This window comes from Eptesicus fuscus, chromosome 5 (genome assembly GCF_027574615.1).
Source record: "Eptesicus fuscus isolate TK198812 chromosome 5, DD_ASM_mEF_20220401, whole genome shotgun sequence".
NCBI lineage: Eukaryota > Metazoa > Chordata > Mammalia > Chiroptera > Vespertilionidae > Eptesicus > Eptesicus fuscus.
In genome coordinates, this window is record NC_072477.1 from 93,559,616 (window position 1) to 93,577,614 (window position 17,999).

The 17,999-nt window shown below is 39.2% G+C and overlaps 2 protein-coding genes across 9 annotated transcripts in view; one reads left to right on the forward strand and one right to left on the reverse strand.

Moving 5' to 3' along the window:
* Positions 1 to 11,271, forward strand: part of NUDT5 (nudix hydrolase 5) — a 40,193-nt gene extending 28,922 nt beyond the window's left edge. For 3 of the 5 annotated variants that reach the window (XM_054716570.1, XM_054716571.1, XM_054716569.1), the window contains exons 4-10: positions 1,792 to 1,841; positions 3,759 to 3,866; positions 5,188 to 5,283; positions 5,884 to 5,985; positions 8,205 to 8,244; positions 8,348 to 8,401; positions 11,029 to 11,115. In XM_054716570.1, the coding sequence (XP_054572545.1) occupies positions 1,792 to 1,841; positions 3,759 to 3,866; positions 5,188 to 5,283; positions 5,884 to 5,985; positions 8,205 to 8,244; positions 8,348 to 8,381 (430 nt within the window). In that variant the 3' untranslated portion in view covers positions 8,382 to 8,401; positions 11,029 to 11,115. Of the gene's footprint in view, positions 1 to 1,791; positions 1,842 to 3,758; positions 3,867 to 5,187; positions 5,284 to 5,883; positions 5,986 to 8,204; positions 8,245 to 8,347; positions 8,402 to 11,028 lie in introns of all 5 variants that reach the window. The other 2 variants (XM_054716572.1, XM_028158906.2) reach the window with 2 other exon arrangements.
* SEC61A2 (SEC61 translocon subunit alpha 2) overlaps positions 1 to 17,999 on the reverse strand; it is a 68,705-nt gene that overhangs the window by 19,945 nt on the left and 30,761 nt on the right. For 2 of the 4 annotated variants that reach the window (XM_054716568.1, XM_054716564.1), the window contains 2 exons: positions 17,534 to 17,610; positions 14,043 to 15,111 (listed from right to left, as the gene is read on the reverse strand). In XM_054716568.1, the coding sequence (XP_054572543.1) occupies positions 14,925 to 15,111; positions 17,534 to 17,610 (264 nt within the window). In that variant the 3' untranslated portion in view covers positions 14,043 to 14,924. Of the gene's footprint in view, positions 1 to 4,613; positions 4,746 to 14,042; positions 15,112 to 17,533; positions 17,611 to 17,999 lie in introns of those variants that run through there. The other 2 variants (XM_054716567.1, XM_054716566.1) reach the window with 2 other exon arrangements.

Sequence of the window (17,999 nt, forward strand, 5' to 3'; positions counted from 1 at the left end):
CAGCAAGAGAATCCTTTGTTTCACTGTCTGATTCATAGAAGAAGCTATGGAATTAATTTTAGAAGTATAAAAGTATGCTGGCATTTTGCCCTTTTGTTGGCATTCAGGACAGAATTGAAGTCATCCTCTTGTGGCCCTTCCAATCTCTTGTGTTGGTTGACTAAACAGAAGAAAACAAAACAGGGTTTCCTATAACAAAGACTAAAAAATGGAATAACTAATTAGAATCAAAATTCTAAAGTTACAAGAGGTTTACGAGATAACATGCTCTTAATTCTCTAGCTTTACAAATGAGAAAACTCTCCAGGAGGTTGTGGCTATGGGTTAGCTAGTAGGTAATTGGAGACTAAGATTTTCTTACTCAACCCAATGTACACATCTCAGAGTCCCTTTAAGATGATGAGAGCCCTCATGGGGCATTCTTGTTCTATTGTTTGTTATAAATGCACTTGTATATTATTGCTTATAATTGATGGCTTATTACTGCTTATTTATCTCATCTTAACCACTATAATGATGCTACTCTTTTTCCCTTATTCCTAGTGTATTTGGGATGGGACCTTCAGTGCTTTTCCCAGCACTGTCTTCTTCAGTCCTTAGGACTAATCTTAAGAGGCAGCAGAGAGAGCTATACCAAAAGGTGTTATGTCTCTTGCAGTCTGTGTTACTGACATCAGAATTGCTTATGGTTGGCTTCTTGCTACTAACAGGAATGTTGGGCATAGTCGTCTTTGATTTTCATAGGTTCATTTTAACATTTTGCCCTGTAAAATTTGGATACAACACTGAAAGATCTAGTTTACAGAAAGTTGTGTGTTTTTTTAACTAGATTAAGTATCTGAATTTTTTTCAAAATAGAAGTGTGGCACGATCCAAACCTCAATCCAGACACAAAGTATGAGGCTTAAGCCTCCAAGTAACCAATCTTATACTCACTGTTACTATAATGAGACGTTGTTGATGCCTTTCTTATCCCAAGTCCCAGAGCCAACTCAGGTGTTTTCTCTTAGATCCAAAATCATGACCTTCTTCGCTCCCATCTCTTACCACTGCTTTTCTTATTTAAGGAGTGAGAGTGAAGGGAGAATTTCTCTCATATGCCCTTTCCCCTGTAAACAACGTGATTGTTCCAATAACTGGATTTTCAGTACAGTGTTCTTCTGAAACAAATAGCTAATAAGGAATAAAGCCTTAAACAGGAGCAAGAACCTGCTGTTACCTCATTTTCCTCTAGGGACATTTTCCTCTTAGGTAAGAAGTCACACACATATAATAGAGCACTCTCCTAAATTTAAGGATTCCTCAGTTAATAAATAGAAAGGTCTTGCTTTCTTAAATTGTGTATTTTAGGTCACAGATTTTAAAATCTAAATTGTATAAATATCCAACTCACTAGTTCTCATTATGCAGAGTATCCTTTTTTCATAGGGGCTTATTGTGCACACACACACTGCTTAACAGCTTCGAAAGCCGTTGTCACCAACCGTGCTGCTCCCCTGAAAATTTATGATCCAAACTAAAGTATTTTGAGTATTGACTTGAAGGGCAGCTCAAGTGACAGCACCCAGCGAGCTAAATGTTCGGTGGCAGGTTTTCTTTGGTCCTTCTCAAAAGCTGTAAGACAGCACAATTGGCTTTTTAAAACAATCCAGTTCTTTACTGCTTGGTCTTGTTGACCATTTGTACATTTGCATGCTCTGCATTTGTAAAGTTCTTGCTGTACACACAAAACCTAAGAGTATTCTCCTCTTTGGCACTAAGGATTTTGTTTTTTCTTCTTTGCCTAAACAGAACTTGGGAAACTGTGAAACGTACAACCAGGAAAGGACAGTCGGCTGATGGTATGAGTGCAAACCTATTATAACTCTTCCTAAGAGAAGTTACCACACATTATTGTAGTAGGCGAGGTGCAGGAGGGTTGTGTTTTGTTTTGGTTTGGGGTTTTTTACTGTCACCAAGATCTCAGGGCAGAGTTATCTTCAATTATGATCTTTTATCTTTAAATTTAATATTTGTTTTTGTAATGCTGTGTAACTAAGTCGAGCTTTCCTTATAAATAACTTCTGGCTCCTGTTATCTAAGCTCCACACAGTGTTTTGAGGGAAAGATGTACACTAATATTTATAGCCAGGCACAAATCAATAGAATTTGAAGCAACATACTGAGTCTAGACATGATATGACTCATAGAAATCCTTTGTATTCTGTTCAAAGGATCTAAGTGAGAGCCTTTAGTTTGGAAAACTTATTTGCACTACTTCACACTCTCATCCATATGGTTTATAGTTGACTAGAGGGGCCCAGTGCATGAATTCATGCACCAGTGGGGTTCCTCAGCCTGGCCTGTGGGATCGGGCCAAAACCAGCTCTCCGACATCCCCCAAGGGGTCCTGGATTACAAGAGGGTGCAGGCCAGGCCGAGGGACCCTACCAGTGCACGATAGAGGCTGTGGAGGGACACGGGAGGTTGGCCAGCCTGGGAGGGACCCCAGGAGGGCTCCAGGGCGTGTCCAGCCCATCTCGCTCAGTCCCGATCACCGGACCCCAGCAGCAAGCTAACCTACTGGTTGGAGCATCTGCCCCCTGATGGTCAGTGCACATCATAGCAACTGGTCGACTGCCCCCTGGTGGTCAGTGCACATCATAGCGAGTGGCCTTAGCATATCATTAGCATATTATGCTTTGATTGGTTGAACAGCTGGCCAAACACTTAGCATATTAGGCTTTTATTATATAGGATAAGGAAATGGGATTAAGAAACAACTATTCATTCAGTTTACTTACCCTCCCAAGGATGAATGGTTTGACTGCCAAGGTCCCAGAAACAATCCTGAAATTCACCTCTGGTCTAGGGCCGTGGTCGGCAAACTGCGGCTCGTGAGCCACATGCAGCTCTTTGGCCCCTTGAGTGTGGCTCTTCCACAAAATACCACGGCCTGGGCGAGTCTATTTTGAAGAAGTAGCGTTAGAAGAAGTTTAAAAAATTTGGCTCTCAAAAGAATTTCAATCGTTGTACTGTTGATATTTGGCTCTGTTGACTAAGGAGTTTGCCGACCACTGGTCTAGGGGAATTTAGAGAATACGTCTTTCTTATTTTTCCCTTTTATTTTTCCATTCTGTTCTGTTTTTTACTGGAAGCAAACAGAGCAATTGCATGGTGCTGTTTTTCCCAGCTGGGAAAGTGTTGGCGGGGGCGGGGAGGGTACTTCTCCTGGGCAGTTTGTGTTTTCTAGAACCCAGTGGGTTTTTGTTTTTGTTGTAAGGCCAAGTAACTCACTTGATTTATAAACAACATGGAAGTGTGATTGCTTGTTCTTTAATTTTTTAAAATCCTCACCCAAGGATATGTTTTTCATTGACTCTAGAGAGAGAGGAAGGGAAAGGGAGAGAGAAATATCAGTGTGAGCGAGAAACTTGATCAGTTGCCTCACACACCTGTCCTGACCGCAGCTCGAACCCACAACCTGGGTATCTGCCCTGACCAGGAGCCAATCCTGTGACCCTTCAGTGGATGGGCCAACACTCTAACCACTTAACACACCGGCCGGGGAGACTCTATAATTACATTTCTAAGTGAGAATAACTTCCAAGTTCACTGCCAGTACTGTAGCTTTTAACTCCCTATTGCTAGTGGCGAAAATAAGGTAGATTTCAGATGCAGCATTTCTTAAAATATGGGATTTTAGTTAGATCGCTGTAAACAGATTGCTAGCATGACTGACCTTTCATTAGAGACTTCGTTTTATTTCCTGGTGACAGGTGTGATAATTATCCCAGTACTGCAAAGAACTCTTCATTATGAATGTATCATTCTGGTGAAACAGTTCCGTCCACCCATGGGAAGCTACTGCCTGGAATTCCCTGCAGGTGAGTCACTACACACAGGGAACAGAACTGCTTCTTGGGGCTTGTCGGACAGAGCCAGGGCGGAGCCTGAGCACTGCAGGGTGTAGACATTTAACACCTTTGTATCCGTCCCTGGGCCTTTAAGTTCAATAAAACCATTTCTGTAGTGAAGTTCCTCCAGCCACACTCTCCTGGTCCAGTAACCCATAGAGGAGATAGAAAGGTGGTGTCACAGCTCACCTTTCCAAGCCACCTTCCCTCCTTTCCCACATTCTCTCTAGCCTCTTTGAGTAATTGCTTTTCGCTAATTTGTCAATTTACTTCATCTTCTATCACTAGCAATCTGCCTCTGACAACAAATGTATAGTAATAACTAGGCCAGACTCCAAAAACTATGAATGGAAAAGATATCTTGACCTTCCCGCATGTATGTAGACCAAATAAATTGTTTTAATTTCCACTAAAATATTTTTTCAGTTGCACAGTAAGTTAAGCTATCTAGAACTTATGCAGTGTATTATTATAGGATTTAATTGGTTTGTTCCATCAGAAGAGATTAGATCGCATTTATCATTAGTGGCTTAAATTTTATATTTTTAAACACCATCCCATTCTGTAATGTATAATTTACAACTTTATTTTCTTTCTCATTTACTTACCATTTCACTAAGGAAATTAATAGAATAGCCTATATTTCACCCTTCTTTTTGCAATTTTTATTCCTTTCAGGAAAATGACTCAGAGTTGCTACTGTCCTCCTCCCACTTGACCTCTCTCCACTTACTTCTCACAATGACCATAGTAGTTAAAGTCCACCAGCCTTCAGTTCTGTCCTTTCTGTTCTTCTTCCTCAGAAGTGATCTTCATCTTGGCATTTCACTACAGGGTCTCCATATTGTTCTGTGAGGGAGGAAGGTGGGATAGGTAACAACTGTCCCCATCTAACATAAGAGGAAACAAAGTTAACAGGCTTCCTGTGCTGTAGTCACATAGCTAGGTCCAAAACCTGGACCAGTCAGCACCACCAAGCCACTTGTCCTCACAGATCGATGCTGCCTATGCTGTAGAGAACATTAGTTAGTGCTGAGATGCTTGGAAAACAATCTAGGTCTAAGTAAGAGAATAGATGAGGACTGTCAGAACCAATTTAATCTGCCCAGGGTTTCATGCTTCTGTCCTTTTTTTTTTTTCCTATAAAAGTTCCAAACCTCAGCTTTATCTGTAAGACCACTTTTCACAATCCTCTGATTCTTCTCACGTAGCTCAGCAGCAGCTGTGTTAGGAGAGGATCAAAGAAAAGTGGACTTCCGTCTCCCACCTCACAAATGATTTGGACTTCCAGGTCTCATAGATGATAATGAAAGCCCAGAAGCAGCTGCTCTGCGAGAGCTGGAAGAAGAAACTGGCTATAAAGGTGATGTTGCTGAATGTTCTCCAGGTTTGTATTGCTTTCCGGGGGTGCATTTGGGACAAACTATTAGCCAAGCAGTAGATTCTTCTGTGTATAAAAGGGTTGATTGTTTGGGTGTTCTTTATGGGCAGAATTCAGATAACTTTTATTTCAGCTAATTCACTGAAGAGAAATCATAATTAGATTTGGGCACATAAACTTCCCATCTCCTCCAAATGAGAGGAAGTTTGAACAGGAAGGACCTGAAACTGGAGAAGAATTAGGAAATTGTGTTGCCTTCCAGAGTTTCTCACATCTGAGCTTTGTTATATACACACCTTATGCACATGCCATGCTCCTTTAGAGATTTTTTTTCTTGATGTAGTAAAAGGATTTACATGTCAGTAGTACTATCTAACCCCTCAGGCTTACCCAATGTTACGCAGGAACTCTGGGGAAAATAGGAATACTGACTACTTCTATGCTCTACAGTCCTACAGCATATACTGACTAGAATTAAACTCGTTTTCCTGCATAAATTCTGTGTTAAAGGAATTATGAGACCAGTCTTCTTCCAAAGACATTTAAGTCATGAAACATGACATCTGACTGGTGTCTGTAAAGATGATCTGCTGCTTCTCTCCATAGCTGTATGTATGGATCCAGGTTTGACAAACTGTACCACACACATCGTGACAGTAACTATTAATGGAGATGAAGCTGAAAATGTAAGACCCAAGCCAAATCCAGGTAAGTGAGCTACGTTGAAGGTAGATGAACTCCATTAAATATCTTTTAACTTCTACGTTACTAGATTGATTTTTGATTGGTCAAAAGAATAATTGTCTTTTGCAGAAGCTTCATTAGTACTCCTGGCTGTTTTCATAATCTTGTGTATTTTAGCATTTTTCTTTTACCTCTTATTTGATTTTTATGATTTCTTTAAATAAAATGTTAAATTACACATTTCCATATTTCCTGTATGAAGCTAAATAGTAAACAATGAAGATCATCAAAATCACTGATTTCTGTCTTCATATTTATAGGAATGGCATAAGTAATTATTACAGAACAGCAGCTTAACTCTTCTTATTGAGTTCCACTATTTAGAAAAGCTTTTAGTAAATTCTTTGCTCTTTATTTCTTTGCAAGTTTGGAATTAGAAGCTTTAATGCCTCTCTCAGTTCCTCACCACCCCCTTAAACAAGGTGATCATACATACACAAGAAATCCTGTATGAGAATGATATCTTCCATTTCCCATCCTTTAGTTGTTCCTAAATGTTTTGGTATCCCATCGCGGCTTATTTTAAATGCTTGATTTTTTAAAGTAGCAAATTGATGTGGCAATTACACTCATAGGTATATACCTAAATATACTCCTAGAAATTGAAAGCAGGGGCTCAAACAGATAACTTGTATACCAATGTTCATATAGCATCACATAGTACCCTAAAGGTAGAAGCAACCCAAGGTTCCATTAACAGATGAATGGATAACAAAATGTGGTACATTCATGTAATGGAATAACATTCAGCCATAAGAGACTAAACTGTGCTGATATATGCTATAACTTGGATAAACCTTGGAAACATTGTGCTAAGTGAAAGAAGCCAGACTCAAGGGCAAATATTGTGTGACTGCACTAATATGAGATACCTGGAGTTAGTGCATTCATAGAGACAGAAAACAGATAAGAGGTGCAGGGATGGGGAAGTTAAGTATTCAATGGGTACCAGGTTTCCATTGGGGATGATGAAAAAGTTCTGGAGATAGTCCTGATGTTTGCACAACAATGTGAACCTATTTAATACCACTGAATTATAACTTTAAAAATGGTGAATATGATAAATTTTGTGACCCAGGCTTCTATTATATTCTTACTAGAGGACCGGTGCATGAATTCGTGCACCAGTGGGGTCTCTCGGCCTGGCCTGCAGAATCTGGCCAAAACCGGCTCTCCGACATCCCCTGAGGGGTCTCGGATTGCGGGAGGGAGCAGGCCAGGCCAAGGGACCCCACCTGTGCATGATAGAGGCCAGGGAGGGACGTGGGAGCTTGGCCAGCCGGGGAGGGACCCCGGGAGGGCTCCAGGGCATGTCCAGCCTGTCTTGCTCAGTCCTGATCGGCCGGACCCCAGCAGCAAGCTAACCTACTGGTCGGAGCATCTGCCCCTTGGTGGTCAGTGCACGTCATAGCAACTGGTCGACAGGTCGACTGTCTGCCCCCTAGTGGTCAGTGCACATCATAGCAAGCAGTTGTGAGGCCTTAGCATATCATTAGCATATTATGCTTTGATTGGTTGAATGGCCAACCGGACACTTAGCATGTTAGGCTTTTATTATATAGGATAGCCTTTTTATTTTCAAAGACCAGTATGTTCTGAGTTAACACTCATGCAGACTGTGTAGATATTGAAGTGAGGTTAAGAAAAGTGGTTAGTGTTGGCCCAAGCACTTAGGTGGCAGGTTCCATCCCCAGCCTGGTTGGGGCACATGCAGGAGGCATCCAATCGATGTGTCTCTCACACATCAATGTTTTTCTCTTTCTCTCCCTCCTTTTCACTCTCTAAAGATTAATGGTAAAAATATCCTTGGGTGGGAAGGGGTGTGGGATGGGAATGGGGGGATGAGGACAAATATGTGACACCTTAATCAATAAAGAAATTTTTAAATAAAAAATAAATAAATAAATAAAGCACAGAGGAGACTTCAAAAAAAAAAATATCCTTGGGTGAGGATTAACAACAAAAAAGGTGAAGTGGTATGGGTGAAGTTTCCAGCATCTTAAGCAATTAGAAAATGTTCCCCTTCCTCCCTCTAAAGTTGACAGGCAGCCACCCTCTGCCTCCTCACCTTTCATTTTGTCCAGGGACTACTACTCTCAGATTCTATTTGTCTTGCACAAAAATCTTCCAATGTTTTACCACTCCAGGCCTTGCTAAAATTTTCTCCTTCTGTTTATTTTCAGGAGATGGAGGTGTGTTATTCAACTCCCAATGGCTGACAATGTATATGGCTTAATGTAGTGGTAATGGCTACAGGCATTTTGTGTTGTTCTGGTAGGCTCTCCTGTTCTTTAGCTTTGTTTTCACTTGCAGTTTGTTTGTTTAGAATTTGTGGAAGTAATTTCCTTACCAAAGAATGACCTGATGAAGAGACTTGAAGGTAAGCTTTCCTGAGATTATTACCCAACTTTCTCTGGTTTCCTCCTCCCCATCCCCAGCAAAGGGGAACTAAATAGAATTGTTTCTTTATATTCTTCCTCCTTAAAGTCAAATACCTAGAAACTATTGTAAAGCTGCAGTTGGCCAATAATAATTTTCCTTTCTGGTGGCATAGAATTTGAAAATAGAGCAAAACATCCCATGTTAATGAAAGCTTTCAGCCGGGGGCTTTTTTTCTCCTATAGAAGAGTCAAAATTATATTCCCGCTAATTAGCCCAAACTATTCTACACCTTAAATCTTTAACCCATGACAATGCAGAGGCATAATTAGATATCACTTAGTTGATTCTCAAATATGCCAGTATGTTAGATGGATCTTTGTGCAGGTATAAGTTAAAGGAGAATTGAACAATATTCATTCTATAAATATTGATATCTACTATATGCTAAGTGCAATGTGCTGATATAATGAACCATACTAACTAGCAGTGTGACCCTTAGTAAATTATTGATCACATAGTTACATTGTGAAATTCCTGGCCAGCTCATCTGTTAGGGATTTTGTTAAAATAAAATAAAATGTAAGGTTATATGGACAGATGTTCTTTGATATAAGTACATCAGGATATACTGTACTGAAGACATGACAGAGGCCTTTTAAGAAGCTTCTCTACGCAGGCTGGGTAGGTGCCTATTCACTCATTTAATTTCTATTTCAAAAATTAATCCTAAGCCCTGTTTCACCTGAAGCTTTGAGAACAGTCTCTTTCTTCCTCCCTTAAGTACCAATGGCTTACAATTTTATTTCTAATGTCTATGTTGCTTGTTTGAAAAGTAAAGTGGGTCTTTCAAAAACTGCTGTGATTTCAGATTCCCAGAAAGTTTCCATTCCTACTTTGCTGTTTTAAAAACTAGACCTAAGGTAAAAGCCACCTCTAAATTCCAAGTCAAAATTAGAAATACTTGTACTGAAAATACTCAATAATTTATTAGGTATTTCCTCAGATAAAGGCGTGGCCATCAATTAAAGGCAGGATTTAACTTTGAGTCTGACAGATCTGACTGGATTAGAGGCTCAAACATTTATTAGTTATGACTTGGAACAAGTTTCATAGCCTCTCTGAGCTTTTCTCATATATGGAACAATAGATAGCCCCTATGTCTTCGGAGACATGAATAAATGGGATAATGTTGACACACAGTGCTTAAATGTTATATGCTCTTTTTATTATTTTTTTATATCAGCAAATTGTTTTTTAAATTCCTTCTTCCTTCCACCTAAGTTAACTTCCCTTCTGGCCTTAGAAAAGGGGAAAATATAGAGCAAGAGAGGGAGGAAGGAAGGTAGAAAGGGTTATATAGAAGGGGGAGGGGTAAAAGAACCAGTTTTCCTAGCTTTACTAGAATTGAAAGATAGTAATCAAATCATTTATTCATCACATTTGAGAAGTAGGAAGGAAGGTTCTTGAGTTTAGTTTGCTACAAGGAATAAGCTTTCAACACTTACCAAGCACCTGCATGCAGATGAGTAGGACATAACCCTGCCTCCAAGGTTTAAAAATGTCTCAGCCTGTCCCTAAACAAGTGGCTAGGAAAACGAGACAAATTTGAAGTCTGATAACCTCCATTAAAGTTCTTTGTAATAAGAGTCTGAGATCTCATTCTTTTTTTTAAAATATATTTTATTGATTTTTTACAGAGAGGAAGGGAGAGGGATAGAGAGTTAGAAACATTGATCAGCTGCCTCCTGCACACCGCCTACTGGGGATGTGCCCGCAACCAAGGTACATGCCCTTGACTGGAATCGAACCTGGGACCCTTCAGTCCGCAGGCCAATGCTCTATCCACTGAGCCAAACCAGTTAGGGCTCTGAGATCTCATTTTTTATAGAATTCTAATCCTATCATGCACACAGTTAACGTGTATGTGCAAAATTATCCCCTAGCAGCGGGAAAGACACACGAATGGGTCTTCAATAAATGAGTATTCATCACTATATAGCTTCATAGTAGCAGAGTCCAATAGTGAGCTATAAATGAAAAAGTGAATCTATAAAGCTTTGCTATTTTCACACACAAAATCATCATCTCTGATATGTATGCTCTTCTAACTTTATTCTTTTTTGTTCTTGTCCCAAGCTGGAATGTAACCCTGCTTTTATATCCTTTACTAGAGGCCCAGTGCACAAAATTCGTGCATGGGTGGGGTCCCTAGGCCTGGCCTGTGATCAGGGCCTATGGGGGCCATCTCGCCCAGTCCTGATCAGGGCCTGCCAGCTGCCGCCTGAGGCCTGGGACCCCTCAGGAGGTTGGCTGTGGGAGTGCACTGACCACCAGGGGGCAGCTCCTGCATTGAGTGTCTGCCCCCTGGTGGTCAGTGCGCATCATAGTGACTGGTCGACCAGTTGTTTTGGTTGGTCATCACGGTCACTTAGGCTTTTATATATATAGATTCTTCCACTAGAGTAAGATCTTTGAAGGCAGAAAATGTCTTGTTCACCACTGTAATACCTGCATCTAGCATAGGGACTGGTATATAGTAATCGCCCAGTAAATATTGACCGACTGACAAGGGGTATTATCTTTTATTAACATCATTGTCTAACTTGTATTCTTTGCTTCCTACAGCACTGGTAACTGAAGAACATCTGACAGTGGATGCTAGGGTCTATTCCTATGCTCTGGCGCTGAAACATGCAAATACAAAGCCATTTGAAGTGCCCTTCCTGAAATTTTGAGGCCAGAGGAGAGTAACCATGTTTTTGTTTTATAAATGAGGCCATAAGGTCTCCTTCACTAAGACTTTGTATTCAGCTAAATTTAATGGAAATTTGAAATTACCTTTTTCATAAAATAAAAACAAAAAATGCATGTGGTGGTATGGAATTATAATTATAGGTAGGCTATAGCCTTCATTTAAATGCTAAATGCAAATATGTTTAATCCATTTTCTTTAACTTCAGCTGTTATCTAACCTAATCCAAGAAATAGGGGTTAGAAGAGACCTGAATTCTATATTAGGTCAACTATTCCTACCTCAAACTCCCAACATAAAATTCTATAGCTGATTTTTCTCAATGGTTAGAGCGTTGGCCCTAGGACTGAAGGGTCAGGGGTTCGATTCCTGTCAAGGCATGTACCTCAGCTGCAGGCTCAATCCAATCCCTAGGCCCTGCCTGCGGGAGGTAACCAATCCATGTGTCTTTGTCACATCGATGTTCCTCTCAGTCTGTCTTTCCCCCTCCCTTCCATACTCTCTTAAAAATCAGTGGAAAAAATATCCTCCAGTGAGGATTAACAACAACAAATTCTATAGCTGTGTATAGAAAATGATATTGTTTAAAAAAACCATTACATTATTGTTTAAAAGAAACCAATATAGGGACTCCTATTTGAATTACCTGCTATATGGAATTAATCTGTGTAGCAAAGGATGTAAAACTATCCATAGAGAGTAACATCCATAAGCAAGTGTTTACATTTAGCTATTGTCATTATATCTACGTAACTACTACTTAAGTAAACCTCTTATGTAATGAAAAATGGTTAATTTCATTCACTATAACAACATTAAGAGGCTAATGAAAATACAGGGCCCTCCCTCTAAAGCAGCAGTTGCCAACCTTTCGGACCTCACAGACCACCGGTTGGCAACCGCAGCTCTAAAGCATGTGGACATATTGGAGAATCTCATTTCCTATCCTTACCTCAAAAAAGTAACTTGGAAGTTCTAAAACACCAAATCCATGGAAATAAGATTTACATAGTTTGGGGCATTATTGTCTTGGTATTCAACCATGAGTGCAGCCATCAAGGTTAACAAGTACCAGAAACCCATTATAAACTACTTGAAAGGAAAAAATAGGATTGTTTCTGGCTCATGCCATGCCTAATGCTTGTCATCTAAAAGGTCTACCAGGGTTACTGGGCCATCTTCTTACCTCCTGAGCCGAGGCTCTTGGGTTGACTGTTATGGCTTCCAGCAACTCTAGGATCACTGCCTTTTCAGCTTAGCTCCCAGAAAAGTCTCAGGAAGATTCTCATTGGCCAGCCCTAAGTCATGATTTGAGCCCTGGACCCAGGGGGTTAGCCAGGCCCCTCAGAACCAGATAAAATCAGGGTACTAATGCCAAAAATGCTGCAATATAGTTCATTTGTCTACAGGTTCACTCTCTTTTCCAGATACTTTTATGAACCTAAATATAAGATCATTAAATTACACTTGATAGAATTATAGAACCAGAGAACTGCATAGATCAAGTCTACTCTCCCAATATATACTGTGAAAATTAAGCCCCAACTACCTGCTCTAATAGTAGCCTTCCCTTGTGCTATACATACCTCCCACCCCTTTTTTTTTCTTAGACACAGGTTTATTTTTTAAATATTACTAAAAATACAGTATTAAATGTGCTCCCCGTTTTCCCCCATTGACCTCTTCTAGCCTGCCCCCACCCCCTGCCCCAGGCCTTCACCACCCTAGTGTCTGTGTCCATGGGTTATGTGTATATACATGCATACAAGTTCTTTAGTTGATCTCTTCCCATCCATCCACCCACCCCCACCTTCCCTCTGAGATTTTTCAATCTGTTCCATGCTTCTGTGTCTTCTGGATCTATTTTCTTCATCAGTTTATTTTGTTCATTAGATTCCACATGAGTGAGATCATGTTTTAAACATGGGCATCATAATTCTCCAGAGATTTTAATCCTTTTCCCTCTCAAGGACCAAGTCCTCTAATTTCCCTTATTATAACCCTACTTCAAAATCAAGAAATAAGACATATATAAAATACAGACTCTAGCATAGACCTGTCTCTCCAAATACTAGGGCAGCTCTTCCTGAGCCACTCCCATGGGAACTGAGAAACATACTCTTAACTGTTAATGAAGAGATATGCATAACCCGATTGTCCTTTCTGCTTTTTTACTCTTCCTAAGAGTGCAATGTAGAAGTGACAGCTAAATCCTAGAGCATAACCCTAATGCCACTTACATTATCTATAAACATCAAAGACTACGCTTTGGGAATTAGTCAGTTTGAGAACTTGCAGTCTGAACATTTTCATCAGCTGGCACTGTTAATTTGTCAGAATTTAAAATTTGGTTTCCCACAAAAGCCATAATTTTTTACTTTCTCTTGGGGAAAAAAAAAGCAGATAAAATAACACCAGGTCCCTATTTCTGTGGCTGGTCTTCAGCCCAAGGACGCTGGACCGTCTTTGCTGTCCTGCCTGTTTTCACTTTATCTGTCGTGCCCTGGTAAGTTCTTGGGCTTTGTGATCAGAAGCTAAGTGAGATATACTTCCTGCACTTACTAAGAAGGTAAACAACGATGGAAAACCATACTTCTGAAAAGGAAGCTTTTCAAAAATTAAGTCTGATCTCTTTTTGGACAATAAAACACACACTTTAAAATTGAATTATTGATAAAGAATTGCTACTGTTTCAAATGGGGGCTGGGATATCGTTTAAGACCACTGTTTTCCTGCTTCCAAATGTTAGTGACATAACTGAGCAACCTTAAGTTGGTCACTGTCCCTCAATATTTTAGGATTATGCACTAAACTAATTACATTTTACCTCTTGCAATAGGCATCTCAGGATAGATTTTATATGAATACAATGAACCTACACAAAGCATTTAATTTCAGATTTTTTTATTTTTCCAACACAACTGAAACAGTTGTATTAAATAAAAGTTTATTGTCTACTGTTTACACTCATGTTGCTGCTACAAAGTACAACAACGTACACAGATTCCTAGCATGAATTACTCATTGTTCACCCCCACTGAACTACAGACATTGCTTGAGAATTACGTCTCTACTTTAGGGATTTAAAAAAAGAAAAACACAACTGGGGCACAGTATCTTGAAAGAGCTTTCTCAAGTGACTTGGAATTCAAAGGCATAGCCAATACAGTAAAAACAGCACCAACCGTGCTGTCACTGGGAAGAAAGAAGAATGGAAAACATGAATAGTAATTATAAGCAGTTTTTCTAATGACAGAAGCTTGAAGAAGCTTGACTTTGCCCATCTGGGCTAAGTGCCTGCTTTGAGAAGGGACAAAGGGGAAGGGATGAAGAGGGAGGGCTGCAACATGGATACTACACAAAAAGTATAAAAATTATATCTAAAATATAGATAAGCCCAAAATACTGGAAAGTGGCAATTTGAACTATATTTATTTTTAAACAAGTGGGGGAAATACTGAGTGTTTTGAATGTGTGCAAAACTGATCCACATTACCTCACCGTCAAAACTGAACATGGCAAGGCAGGTACATTGGTTTCCAGCATCACAGGCAACACTACATGTATATTTTCTAACGAGTAATGTAAACTTCAGTTTTAAGGCAGCTGGTACTAATGCTGCACACAGACTTAAGCTCGGTGCCCATTTCAAAAATGGGGCAGTTAGCACTTAAAAAAAAAAAAATGAGGGGAGAAATGGAGAGTCAGCATTATTTGACAAAAACAATGTGTCAAAATGTTTTCCCTTCACACAAAAATATTGGAACATTTAGAAAAACAAAGCACCCATCCCACCTACTTCAGCCTGTTCCTTAACAAATATTTCAAAATACTGATAAATAATAGTGACTGCAAGCAGAATTCCAGTGCCAGAGCCAATGGCCCCTAAGAAGTCGGCCAACACTGACAGGGCGCCAATACACAAACCGCCGAATGCAGCTGCGGTGGGGATATACCTAGAAGACAAAACCAAGTCAGGCAGCAGAGGGAACTGAAAAGGGGCAACAAAAGCAGTAATATGTATGCTGAAGTGTGATTGATCTAACAGAGGAGTCTGCAGTACTGATGGGTTGTCCATAGCGGTCACATGTTGATGAAAACTGACTAAGGGAATGACTTACTCCCTGATTTTGAAAAGCCAGTTAACAGCCAAGAAAGGCAATACATGATTTTGATCAGATCAGAATCCTCAACTAGATTTAAGTATTAAAATGTTTAATACTTTAAAATGGATAACCTTTAGCTCCCTCTTCTAAATGAACAGTGAATTTCAAAATGATTTCTAAATATCATATTTATGTGACAAGATTTAGATAATCCTCCAACAGTAACTGGACCTTGGCTGCATGTTATAACCACCTGGAGAACTTAAAAATAATGGGACTGTATTTAAAATACTCCAGAAAGAAAAAGAAAAAAGATTAGGGTTGAATGAAAGAAGAATGACAGAATAATAACTATTAAAGCTAGATATACATGGATACATGCAGATTCATTATACTATTCTCTGCAGTCTGTGTTCTCAATAAATAAAATTCAAATATAAATATTAGTGCCTTTTCAACAAATAATTATGGAACAACTGGATATCCACATGCAAAAGAAAGAATCTGAATGTATCTCACACCAAACAAAACTTAGTTCAAAGTGGATCACAGACTGAAATCTAAGAGCTGAAACTCCTAAGAGAAAAGAAATAAATCTTTGTGACCTTGGGTTAGGCAATGGTTTCTTAGATACAATAGCAGCACAAAGCATCCAAAGACAAAACAGATACAGTGAACTTCATCAGAATTAAAAACTTGTTCGTCAAAGGATACCATCAAGAAAGTGAAAGGGCAACCCAAAGAATGACAAAATATTTGTAAATAATATACCTAACAAGAGACGTCCAAAATATTCTTTAAATAATCTTACAACTCAGTAACAAAAAAACAACCCAATTAAAAATAAGCAAAATAGCCCTGGCTGGTTTGCTCAGTGGTTAGAGCATCGGCCCAGGGACCAAAGGGTCATGGATTTGATTCCCAGTCAAGGGCATATACCTCATACTTTGGTTTGATCCCCAACCCAGGTGAGGGCGCCTTCAGGAAGCAACCAATCCATGTGTCTCTCTCACGTCAATCTCTTGGATCTCTCTCTCTCACCCTCCTCTCTCCCTTCCACTCTCAAAAATCAATGGGAAAAATATCCTTGGTTGAGGATTAACAAAAAACGAATTAAAATGAGCAAAATATTTGGACAGACGTTTCTCCAAAGACAATACACAAATGGCTGATAAATACATGAAAAGATGCTCAACATCATTTCTCATCAAGGAAAAGCAAATAAAAACCACAATGAGATATCGCTTCATACACAATAGGTGGCTATATACTAATCAAAAAGCAAAAACTAGTGCTGGAGAGGATGTGTGGCAACTGGAACCTTCACACATATACAGCCCCTCTGTAAGGAGTTCCTCAACATGTGAAACAATTACTGTATGACTCAACAATTCCATTCCTAGAGAAATGAAAACATACTTCCACACAAACTTTCTACAAGTATGTTCATAATAGCATTATTCATAATGGCCAAAAAGTGGAAACAACCCAAATATCTATCAACTAATGAATGGATAAACAAAATGATGTTATCCACACAATGGAATATTCACAGATAATGGATGAACTTTGAAAACACTATGCTAAGTAAAAAAAGCTATTCACAAAAGATCACATATATGATTCCTTATGTATGAAATGTTCAGAATAGGCAAATCTAGAGAGACAGAGGGTAAAAAGTTTCCTGGGGCTGGAGGGAGGAGAGAATGGGGTTGGAATGGGAAATAACTAATGGGTACAAGGTTTCTTTCTGAGTGGTGAAAATGTTTTTAAAATTAAGAGTATAATGATTACACACTCTGAATATACTAAAATTTTTTTTAAAAATTAAGAACACTAAACCATATACTTCAAATGAGTGAATTACACAGTATGTGAATTATACCAATAAAGCTATTCTCAAAAAACTGGGACCCACCCACTCCAGACCAAAGAAATCACCATTCCTGAAGATGGGATGTTAGTAGTTTTTAAAAGCTCCCAGGTGATTTTCTGTACAGCCAGCCAACAATGAGAACCTCCCATCTACATCTTAACACTTGGCTGAGCTGTGAAGGGAACACAATTCCAATTATACTAATTTAGTTGTCATTTTGATGAAGAGAACAATTAACTTTTATGTTAAATTTTGGTCCTTTTGTGTGAAGTAGAAATGCTGAAAATACAAATTTAAACAAATAAAGAATAACATTTGGCAAGAAATGAAAGATTGAAAAACTGAGTATATGTTGCCTGGCCCCACCCTGCAAAGGATGAAATCAAATGACCTTACCTATTAAGCTCATGGACCATAGAGGTATCTCTGTGGCCCCTCATTACCATTTGCTGTTCTTTAAGCTGTTTAGCTACCTGTCGAGAGAAACACAACTTTTAAAATCAAACTAACATTTCACGGTTCACTATCTACTCGGTTCTGTGTGAAGTGCTTTCTACACACTAATAAGTAAGGTAACAAGAACCCTGAAGTAGGCACTGGCATATCATTCCGATTAAACCTGAGGATACTGAGGCTACAATACTGCACAGCCACGTTACCCATAAACTAAACCAGTGTTTTTCACTATCATTTTTCACTATCACCTCCCTTAAGAAAAATTAATACTAAGAAATAATATTTTGTCAGGTAGGGTTGAGCTTTGGAGAGTCACAAACCATTGTAAAGTCTATGTTTCACCTACCAGGAACCAATTTTTAACCCTATGAAGAGGTCATATTACCTCATTATTAATGTATGAATT